Source organism: Callorhinus ursinus, unplaced genomic scaffold, assembly GCF_003265705.2.
Source record: "Callorhinus ursinus isolate GAN/ISIS: 27379988/994484 unplaced genomic scaffold, GSC_fseal_2.0 scaffold4, whole genome shotgun sequence".
Classification (NCBI taxonomy): Eukaryota; Metazoa; Chordata; class Mammalia; order Carnivora; family Otariidae; genus Callorhinus; species Callorhinus ursinus.
The window spans coordinates 136,925,561-136,937,936 of record NW_027397066.1 but is presented as its reverse complement, the minus strand read 5'-3'; the positions used below and the strand labels follow the sequence as shown (position 1 = coordinate 136,937,936).

At 33.9% G+C, this 12,376-nt stretch overlaps 1 protein-coding gene across 2 annotated transcripts in view; it reads left to right on the top strand.

The window, feature by feature from the left end:
- Positions 1-12,376, top strand: part of FSTL5 (follistatin like 5) — a 747,693-nt gene that overhangs the window by 39,964 nt on the left and 695,353 nt on the right. For both annotated transcript variants that reach the window (XM_025873977.2, XM_025873976.2), the window contains exon 2: positions 2,719-2,860. In XM_025873977.2, the coding sequence (XP_025729762.1) occupies positions 2,735-2,860 (126 nt within the window). In that variant the 5' untranslated portion in view covers positions 2,719-2,734. The remainder of the gene's footprint in view (positions 1-2,718; positions 2,861-12,376) is intronic.

The window sequence follows — 12,376 nt, the reverse complement described above, 5'->3', positions numbered from 1 at the left end:
TCAGATGATATAATGCTGAAAAAAAAAACCCCACAAAACCAGATCCCTGTATTCATGAAGTTTGAAGGAGAAAAGAGATATATATAATGTAGTGAGGAATGTCAACATTATTCAAATAATCATATTAATGATGTAGAATTACAAATGGTTGCTCTGAATTTAAGGAAAACAGATCTAGGAGCATGAGTAACTAAGAAATGTAACTCAGGCTTGGTGTTATAGGGAAAGATTACTAAGGGATATGTTTGATACATGAAGGTTTTTGGCAATAAATGGCGATGGGGAAAGGTACATTTCAAGTGGAGGAAATAGTGTACAAAAGTCTCATAGTGGGAATGGACCAAGTTCAGAGAACCAAATGAAGGTCAGTGTGGCTGGAGAGCAGTTCTTTAGAGGAAGAGAAAAAACATGCAGAGCCCAGACTCTGTGGGCACTTGCAGGATAGGTCAGGGATTTTGGCTTTTATCTTAAGGGTAAATGAGTATATCCTAAAGTTATTAACAAGGACAATGACATCATGATATTTGCATTTAACATGACCATGCAGGCTATTGCATAGGGAATGATTCAAGGGGCATGTGCATGAATGGGAAAGGCTGGTAAGGATGTGCTTGGGGCAGTTTAGGGGAGATGTGGTACTGATAGCTTGAACTAGGGTTGTGACAGGAGACTGGAAAGAGACCGATTTTAGGAGATGTAAATCTTGAAGGTAGAACTAACAGAACTCCAGGATAGGTTTAATATGAAAGGTAAGGGAGACAAAGGTGTCTCCTTCATTTCTGGCTTGACTAAATGGGTGAATGAAAATTTGGCAAAGTGTGACTTTATGTGGGGTTTGTATACCATGAGTTGTTTTTGAAATATACATGTGGAGCTGTTAACTAGGCTAATCTGGGGATCAGATGAGAAGCAATGATATAAAGGCTCCCCCTGCTATCCAAAAATACAGCATTCCTATGAAACCTTTCATAAGCCAAAAAGAGCATAAAATGAAGAAGCAAAAAAAAAAAAAAAAAAAAAGAAGCAATTACCATTAATTTATATGGAAAAATTGTTGAGTGTCCTCAGACCCCCAAAATAACCCCTCTTAGGCTTTTCTGATACCTTAGGATACATCTTGCTAACAGATGCACAAAAATAAATCAAGATAAAGCACAGATGCTTACAGACACAGTTCAAAGCCCTGGTGCCTTGGTGCTGAGATGCTGAGTGTAGTTCCCTGGGAAGGAGCTTGGTGGGGCCACGCTCTCTACTCCATGCCCCTGAGGCATGCTGCTTCTGGGCTGATGGCAAAACAAAAGCAGAACTCTGTTTTCTCTTCTCACCTTTTTGTGAAACCAAAAATCCTTTTCAGATTTCTTTGGGATAGTGAAAAGAGGTACTAGTGTAGGTGTTCTGTAAAAGCAAAGTGGTCTAATGTGAACTTTTGAAAAGCAGGAGGTAGCTGTAATTAAAACCATAGATGACGTTGAATGTCTAGCTGGATGGAGAGAGTAGGTAAGTGGCTAAGAATGAGATTTTATAAACTATAATATTTAATGGTGAAGTAAAGGAGTGGGATGAACCCACAAAAGGACTAAGAAGTTTTCACAAATTCTAGAGAAATGGAAGAGAGGGGTGTCTTAAACACCAACTGAACTTCTTGAAACAAAGAAATGTTACTTTGATAGAGTGATAGGAGTAGAAACATGGTTGTGTGAACTAGGTTCAGATTTTAGCTAGAATGAGATGCACAACTCTTTCAGAAAATTCAGGAAGTGGAGGAGAGAAATTATCTTAAAACCTGGGTGATTTGAGCATCTTTAAAGATGGAAGTTAATAACTGAGTGGGGAAGTTCAGACAACAGTAACTAGCAGGGTTAATTAATTGGTTTAGTTTCTCAAGAAGTCAGATGTATAGAACAGAGTAGACAGGGGGAGAAAGAGCTCCTCTATTGTTACAATAGGGACAAAGATATGTTGGTGAAAATGATAAAGTGAGATATAGTTTAATCCAAGCATAGATTTCTTTTTTTAGAAGAGGGTTTAGATTTTATATGATAATAAGTTTATGGCATTTTACAACTTCTCTGGAATATTTAAAGACACAGAGCAGTGGACAGACTCATATGGCTTTTAGTTTAAAGCACTTGTTAAGAAATTTTCTAGAAAATATTCTTTTAGATAGTATTGGGAAAATGCATTCATAACTCAGTATAACCCTCTGCATGATTTTTGTTGTACTTCAGTTCATTAAGTGCCTACCATAGAAGACTACCTTATCAAACTCACCAGTCTCACCAGTGAATTATAATAGCTATGGTTTTATTAGGTGTTATTCATCAAATGTACTCAAAGAGGAGTTCAAGATTTATAAGTATGTTGATAATTGTACTCTCTACGTGTGCTTAAAAATTAGCCATGGTTTAAAGTTTTTTTTTTTCATTTTCTTTCAACTTTATTTTAATTAATTATCCTTGATACATTTTGATTGGCATTTATATCTCTGTGTATTTAATGTTGTGTAAGGCTGTATGAGTGAAAAAAACAGTGTTTGTTATGATCAAAGGGATCATAATCTTTTTTTGGAGATGTGTACCTATTATGGATTCAGTTGGCAATTGCCCACAAGTTTTGATTAGATCTGTGGAGATTTCCATGCACTATTGAATATTTCTTGATGATTTTTTTTCAGTATATAATGGATTTTCTGATTACTTGCAATGCTAATTTTCACAGGTGAAAAGCAATAAGAATGTTTAAGTGCTGGTCAGCTGTTTTGGTTCTCGGATTCATTTTTCTGGAGACAGAAGGAAGGCCAACCAAAGAAGCAGGATATGGCGTTCAGTCCTACCAACCTCTGATAAGATTGCGACACAAGGTACAGTCAGCATTCTGAATTTGCTCACAGCACCTAGCAATTATGAACTGAACTACTAGGTGTCTGCTTTATTATTCACTTAGGAGCACTTATTTCATTATATGCCTCCAGAATATAATTTTCGTATAAAAGTGCACATTTTAAAACATGAAATGGTAGTAATTTGGAAATTTTAAAATTTGGGGAATTAAATATTTCTTGACAAAATATAGAGATGGCTCATTGAAAAAAAATCATTATAATTTACATTAAGTCATAGATAGACACGAAAATAAGTAAATATGTTAAGACCAAATCAACTAGATAAACTAGTTTCTTTATTCCCATATTAAGTTCAGAACTTTTTAGACTAAAACATTAAGTGTTATTTTTTTTAATTTGCAATAAAGTAAACAAAAAATGATGTCTATACAATCTGGAGATATATAGGTTGGCAAAGAATTAGTATTTATAGAAATCATTAGACATTTTAATTTCATAAAAAATCATAATTTTAAGTTCTTTAATATTGGGGAAATACTTTACTTCCTTATGATAAATATTTTCAGGTATAAAATAAATTGACATTCAGGCATACTATAAATTATATAGATTATGTACTTACATTAAGCTTTAATAATAGAGCAACTTTTTAATAGTAAAGTAACTTTTTATTCAATCAAATTAAAAGTTTATAATACATTTTGATTTTCATAGTAGAAAATAAGACAAAAACTGAAATGCTAATTATGGGAAAATATATATTTTAAAATTTCTTATGTTGCTTGTCTTAAAAAAAAACAAAAACAAAAAAACCCTTGAAATAAATATAAGTACAGTTGATCCGTGAACAACATTGGTGTTAGGGATGCTGGCCCCTGCATAGTCGAAAATCCACACATAACTATATTTTTAAAGATTTTATTTATTTGACACAAAGAGTGAAAGAGAGAGAGAGAGAACACAAGCAGGGGGAGTGTCAGGCAGAGGGAGAAGCAGGCTTCCCACTGAGCAGAGAGCCAACATGGTGCTCAATCCCAGGACCCTGGGATCATGATCTGATCCGAAGGCAGATGCTTAAGCGACTGAGCCACCCAGGCACCCCACACATAACTTTTGACCCTTAAATCTTAAATATTAATAGTCTACTGTTGACTGAAGCTTTACTGATAATATAAACAATGAACACATATTTTGTAAATGTGTTATATACTATATTCTCACAATAAAGTAACTGAGAGAAAAGAAAATGTTATTAAAAATTATAAGGAAGAAAAAATACATTGACAGTACAGTACTGTATTAATTTAAAAAAATGTATATAACTGGACTGATTCAGTTCAGACCTGTGTTGTATACATATATGCATATATTTACATTGCATCCGTATACATTGCATACATGTTTTTGCTGAAATTCTTCCATACTATTATAATGTTTTGATAAAATCGCTCAACTTGACTGGAAGTTTTATGTGCCAGACCATAGGGTAATCTCTTAAATGTAGTATTTCATTTAATCTCCAAAACAATCTTATAAAGATGTACCTTTTTCATCTGATATATGAAAAATCAAGATTTTTAGAAATGTTAAGAGATTTTAGGAATGTCTACATTTATTGAGTATATTAATTGACTAGATCTATACATGCAGTATAGATTTATTATTTATTATTATTATTTATAGATTTAATAGCCAGAAAATATAAAATAAGTAAAATATGAAAGTATACTTCAGTGTTAAAAATCATTGTTGAAATTTAGTCACATGTAAAAGTAAGTTTCTGGATAAATGCAGCTGGAGAATTGACGTTGTCCCACTATCATTCAGTTATCATTTGTGTCCTCTACCTCATAAATTAACAATCAGTTTTATCCTAGGCCAAAGCATAGAAATAATAACCCCCTTATGAACACTCTCAAAAGATATTATTACTACAGTATATTGGCTCATTCTGTTACATAGCAGTGAATATATATTCGGTGCTGTTTGTCTACCCTAAGTCATGTGTCTTGAGGTCAGAGACTGTGCCTTTCTAATCCTTTCATTCCTGGTGCCATGATCATAATAGATATGGTTTAATTGGCTCCGTGGCAGAAAAATGACCGGGAGAATGCATGCCTATGCTGTTTTCATTGTTCTCTTGCTAAATATAATACCAGGGGTTTTTATGTGTCAGTGTACATTTATAAACAAACTGTTTTGGATTAAATCTGGACGTTGAAGATAAATTATTTACCATGCATTTCTGTGAGATTTAATAAACCTTTAAAGAAAAGAAACAACACTATGAGTTAAGCCTACTTGAGAAACACGAATAATCACCCAAAATGATCAAAGTTACCTCCCAATCTTTTCTATCTCTGTGGCTCTTACTTCTAAATAGTTAGAGGTAATATATGATTACTGGTATTTAAAAGCAGGGAAGCAAAATGTAAGAACTAACTTTCAAATGACTTAGGACAGAGGTAAGATTAAGCTATAAAAGTCATTCGTGAGTGTGTGTGTGGAAGCGTGTACTTGACGGTAGTAAAGAAGTACCCTGAGTTGTACACGTCCCTGCCAAAACCTCGCCAAGTACTTTCTGCTCACTAACAACATCCCCACCCAACCGCAGGGAAGTACTTTTATTTCCCCAAGACCTTGATGATTCATCTCATTAGGGCCTTTATTTCTATTTGAATCAATCATTATTTGGGTCCCAGAAATGCCCTGTCATCCTTTTCCCACTGATTTCCGTTCCAGCTAGGCTCACGTGCAAACTTATTGGTGAAGCCTCCCCAGACCATAATTAAAAAGGGAAGTCACAGGCATTTCTTTTCTCCCCTTTTAAAATATATTTTCACCATTTGTCATGGTCATGGGTCACCGTGTCCTATTTATTCGTTTTTTGGATGTTCCCTTCCATTATGACGTGAACTACTATTCATCTAGCTATACCATAGCACCTAGAATTGTGGTCGGCACATAGTCAACACTTAATAAATGAATATGGAATGAATGATTCCATCTGCTGACTAGAATAAGGCTGAAATCATATATATATCTGATACAGAATATATTATATAGTTTATTGTAATTAATAATAAATTAATTAGGTATAATTTGTTCTGTTTGTGAGAGTAAAATCAGCAGAGCAATTCTTAATAAAATGTTTATAATAAATTATTTTAATATTATTACATAGATTAATTTCCTATTATTTGTTATTTTTTAAACTTAAGTTTCATTTAAATTGCAAAGAATATAAACGTCTATTTCTGTAAGACTTAGGGAATGGATAAGAAGATTTTCTGTTTGGATTAGGCTCCACTGTATTGAATGTATTTATTGCCTAGAAAACAATAAAATAAATTATACATATGATAGATCTTGACATATATTAGCTATTTTCCACACTTTTTCCAGAGAGGTGTCAGTACTTTGAGTTTGAATGAATATATGTTTAGAACCCATGTTTACCAAATATCTGTGTGTCAACTGTAAAATGAATCATGTCTGGGGAGCAAAAAGTGAAATATGATTTATTTGTCAGATTAGATAGAAATGTTGCAGTTGTTAATATAAATATATATGTACATATTTATATCATTTACAACTATATGTACACACAAATGTGATTGAAAACACATTTGTCTGTGTCGTAAATATGAATAGCATATAAATCTATCATGCTAATTATAGAAATTGTAATTATAGTCCACAGTATGTCTGAAGGAGCTGATCATGTGTTTCAACTGTGTGTTTATCCAACAGACATTTATGGAACATCAAATGTAGGAATTTAGAAGCTTATTCTATATATTAGGTCATTTATTGAATATTCCTATGTAGTAAGTGGCTTTATTGTTATTCCATAGATGAGGAAACTGGAGTTCACAAATGTATAGTAACTTTTTAATGCCACATACCTAGAAAATTAAGAGAAAGGATTTGGGACTTAATGCAAGAGACTAAATAACTTAATGCAGAATACACAATGAGAACTTTTCATAGTAATTTGATCTGTGTGCCATATATTTCCTATTCTCCCCACATTCTGATCACATGGTAGAAAGGCAGGATTTTATGTCCCTTTGCGGTTGGATGGGACTGTGTGTCTAGTTCTGGCCAGTGAGTTAAGAGAAGTGCCACAGAATGCATCTGGGCTGAATATTTGATTACAATTATAAAATGTTCCTGAATTCTCTTTTTCCTCTAGCATTACAAACAGCATCTGTTCAAGGTAGTGATTGCTTAATCATCCCAAGTTTCTAAATAACCAGGATGAGTAAAACACCCAGGCAATTTTAGGGATTGTCTTGAAATGTGAAATGAGAGAGAGAAAAAAATCAAAACAAAACACTTCTGTTTTAAACCACTGAGATTTGGGAGTTACTTGTTACCTCTGCATGACCGTAGCCTATCCTCACCAATAAAGACAGAACTAGAACTTGCACTCATATCACCTCATCAGAAATCCTGGGCTCCTTTTCTGTGCCATCTTGGCTCCTTGTTTCATTTCCACTCTTTGGATTTTTCTTACTCTCAGAGTTTCTCTACTTCTTTCTTTTCTCTACTACTTGCTGGGTCATAATTTCCATCACAATGTAACTTCCTGTTGCATTTATAACCCTGTAATATGCATGTCCTAATATTCTAGCATATTGTCCTGTGCTCTCATTGGTTGGCTTTGAATCCTGTTAGGAACAATACTATACCTTACATCCCTTTTCTTACCTACAGCACTCATCACACTGCTGCATTGTTGGCTGCTGCTGATAATCAAAGTCAGGCCTGAAGGAAGATCTTAGGAGGACAATAGGAAAGTTCTTTGAGTATACCTAGTGGGACCACTTAGAGGCCCTAAAATTCTTAGATCTTTATGTGACCAGAGAATGCTATGTCCAGCTGTATGGTACAAAGTTGCCCCTGCAAACCTAAAGTGATTTATGATTCCTTTACTTTCTAAATCAAAATGTTTGTCTCTGTGAGTAATTACTGTGCAAATGAGCGAAGAGTTGGCATAATTTAATAAGTCCAGAGAGTGTTGCTATGCCCTATAGTGCAGTATAATTCAAAGACATCATTTGTGGGAGATGATTTTTGACTTTTGGTATAAAAGAATGATAACTGTGGGTTGGTGAAGAGTGGCAGAAGAAAACTCTAGGGAAGGAGACAAACATTAAACAGCACATCAAAACCATGACCACTTAGAGTCTGGAAACCTTCAGGCAAACCCAGGAGCATTATTTCCTGACTGAGGAAAAATTGTGCCCTTCTATCTGAAATCTCTGACTGCTTGCAGCATGTTCAAGGGAAGGCCCTTAAAATGTTAATATATTTTGCGGAGGTAAGGAAGCAGTTTGGCACATTATCTAAGAGCAAAAATGGTGGCGATGAAGGGAGTGAAGGACTACTGGTCAAATAATTAATTAAATATTAAAGACCATACTAATTAATATATATGTTGATAGATTTATTCCATATACAGCATAATGGCTGAATATTATTAATAAATCTCAGATTTTTTTCTTCTACTCAAAGAAATTAAGTTTGAAAAATCAGAACATTTTTGAAATTTTATTTCTGAGAAATGAGATTCCAGTATTAACTGAGCTAGTTCCCGGAACCCAGTTTCCACAGGGCAATATAAATAGGACCAGGTTCAATCAGCACATACCACAGGAATGTTACATGAGAAGATCTGTGAGTTAAAGGGCACCAACTTTACTGTATGGGCCATAAGCCTGCCTGTTCTTTACACCCAAGGCAGACCTTATCTTCATCATACTGGACAGTAAGCTTTCCTGCTCCTTGCTGTGAATGGAGATACAGTCTCTGTCTTCTAAGGCTGGAAACACACTTGCTCTTTGCTCTAGAGAGAGACATTATCTCTATGTTTCAAGGCAGTTTTTTAAACAAACATCCTTGAACAGATAGTCCAGAGCAAATGGCAGTCAGTGTCTCTGTTCCTGAGGCCTCAGAAGCATTAGGCGCTGTGGAAGATTGTCTCCCGACCCACATGGAGAGGACCGACCACCTTTAACGGGAGGTTAGAGTTGCCATCTAGTTTATCTATCTAAAGCCAAAATTAATGCTGTGTGTATTTCAAAGTTGATTTGAACACCAAGTACATGGTTATAGCTTCATCCCACATCTTACCTAGTTAACTTTGTCCTTTCTGGAACTTTAAGGGGAAAAAAATATTTTGCTCACCTTTGGATGTTTTGCTTGCATGTTTGTTCCTTCAAACCAGGGGAAATTTGATAAACTGGGGGAAATTGGCACACAGTGGACTGAATCATTTTGCCTACCAAAAATAAGTTAACAAAGGGATATTATCTGCCTTCTAAAATTCTCAAGAGGAGGACCTACTACAGAAAATTGGCATTTGATCCCTTCAAGAATGAATTCTCAAAGCAGCACTATTATAGGTGTGTAGGGGTGTAGGGTGGTTTGCAAGAAGTATACTCCCTTACATTCTCTGACTCTACATTAAACTACTGTTGTAAAGTTTTAACAGTAGCTATCACTGGAAAAAATAGAGCTACTTTCCATTGAAGATTTAAAGGTTTGAAATGTTAAAAAATGTGACGTTTGAGTATTCTATTTACATCTATACACAAAGTATAATAAAATACACAAATAAAGTCAAATTTATATAGTGCCTTAAAGCCGAGCTTGTCAAAATTTCAGAGAACTCTACTTATGTATAAACCTTGGGCACATATCATGCTTTCTACCACCCCAGTATGGATTTTCAAGTGACTTGAGTTACAGTGCTTCCTTTTACCCAACGCCATAATTTTAAAAAAAACTATCCTGATAGTTAAAAAACGGCTTTACCTGTTTTTCTGAACATTCATCCGTCTACTGATTAAGAAACACCAGAATATTAGGACCTAGGTGCTATGAAATAACTTTGTCATTACAGTTCATTTTCTTTAGATTGACTTCCAAAGCCTTCTTATCTTTAGATCTAGTTGTCTTTTCTCACCGTTTCTGTGGAAAGGATGTTAGCTACATCATAATTAGTTTGCTAGGAAAACAAACTATTAACACACCCTCATTATCTGCTAATTAAGCACATTATGCTACCTCCCATTCAAAATATAAAATATAGGTAGGCTGTTTTTAACAGGGTTCAGTGTGGATATGCTAAACTGTAGATGTAGGATAAAGGGTTGTAAGTTAACAGGTGAATGAAGTGAAAATACATTTATCTAATCATTAATATTAATATATTGCAAGCTAGCATTTTCATTCATTACCTCAATGTGTAAATTAATTATAAGTTGTTTTGTACATCTGTACATTAAAATTCTATTGTGAATTCAATTAGCAAACCTCTGCATTATAAATGATAGATAATATCCTGATTTATAAGCTTGACATTCAGCATGTTTAAACGATAAACACCCTATGGTATATGAGCCACAATTGAAAAGTGTGGTATTATTTTTAACTAATATTACTTGCTGCTTATTTCGGGCATCAGTTCCCTGTATATGAGCTAAGAGTTAGGTTTTTAGAGCCTTATGATAGTAGAAAATATTCAATCTATTTAAAAATATATATGTTTATTATATATCATATATTCATTTTATATTGTATATATTGTATATATTTATCTATATATTTAATATATATTAAATGTGTTATATATATGTATATATAAAAATACAGCTAGGAAGGTTGAGGGCCGGGGAGGCCAAGTTCTTAGCTGAAGATCACACAGGTGGGTGTTGCTCAGCTAAGATTAGAATCTGGGTTTCCCATCCTCCAGAACAGTTCTGTTTTCCTTTAACACATTGCCCCCCCAAATTAACATGTTTCTTCAAGTCCAGTTTTTAATCAGCAAAAACATGCATTTACTCATTATTTCAACAAGTATTTCTTAAGTAGCTGCTACACACAAGAGCCTGAACAAAATGATTCAAATTAAGTTCTTAAATACACATGTTGGTTTGCCTGTCATTATTGATGAAGTAAACATCTCAAATGAACTGATTGAAAATACAATAAAAGACTTTATTTAATACCCAGTAAGGGCACCAGCCTTCAGGGACAGCCAGAGAATTTGCTTCATAGAGACTAGTCTACAGAGAAATAAATGGGGTAACTATGAGTATTCGCCAGACGAGGCACTAGAAAAAACATGCTTGGTTAAGATGTTGAACTAGTCACCAGGCTGTCTGAAAGTGATTGTGAATTTATCAGCAGTTGAGTGGGTTAAACAAACAGCCCATTCAGAGACGGGGCTGTCAATCATTATACTAACAATTGGTAGAAATAATGAACAAAAAATATGTCTATTTTGAACATTCAGTCAGAAGTTTGCTTACTTATGCTATAAGAAATGCTGGCAATGTGGTTGTTTTCTCCTGAGGTAGGGGCCTCTTTTACTCTTTCTCAATTTTTTTAATAGGCTTTTTCTCCAAAAAAGAATTCCTTTTTTATTTATTTTTGTATTTTGTATTTGGCTGTGGTTGACACATGATGTTATATTAGTTTCAGGTGTACAGCGTAGTGATTCAACAACTCTATATGTTATGCTATGCTCACCACTATTTTTAGAGCAGTTTTAGGTTAACGAGAAAGTCCGAGGGCCCATATTCCCCTTGGCACCACACCTGTGCTGACACCACACTATCATCATTCTGCAGGATATTTTCCCAATTAGCTTTATAATCTTTTATAAAGCCCTCACAAAAACCAGTGTTCTGACAATACTGAAACAAATTATTAAATAAATACAACAACATAAAATTTTAAAATATATTATTTGAAATAATTTAAACATTTCTCTTTATTGTGTAAAGGTTTAGAAAATTTTTGAAGGGAATTGTGTATCCCTTATGTTTCTTTTTTCCCAAATTTTGGAATGAAATTTTAAGTGTACAGCAAATTTGAACCAACTTTACAGTGAATATCCATGTAACCAAGACCTAGATAAATATTTTATTATGCTTGGTTCTCACATATATATGTGTTTGTTTGTGTGTATCACCATCCCTCTTTTCATTTATGTATCTATCTTATTTTTTTATTCATTTCAAATTATATTATAGACATTAAACTCTTCTTTCTTAAATACTTTGGTACATATCATTAGAGTTAAATATTTATTTAGAGTTTTTTTTCTTTTGAGATACATTTTATACACAATGGAAAGGCCCAATCTTATACCTTTATTCTTTAAATTTTGAAAAATGTGTACACTTCTCCAATAAACATCAAAATACAATTGTATCGAGATATTGAAAGTCATCACCAACCCACCTGAAAATTGCCTCATGCCTCTTCCTTGTCAATCTCTGACCCCCTCATTCACTCTGAACCAACAATGTTCTGATATTATTCACCATAGTATAGTTTTATCTGTTCTAAAATTTCATGTAAATGGATCATGCCATATATGCAGATTTGTGTAACATTTGTTTCACCCAAAATAATGTTATTGATATTCATTTATGCTATTGTTTCTCAATAGTGCATTCTCCTTTATTGCTGAGTAACATTTTATCATATGAATGTATCACAGAATCTATGAAG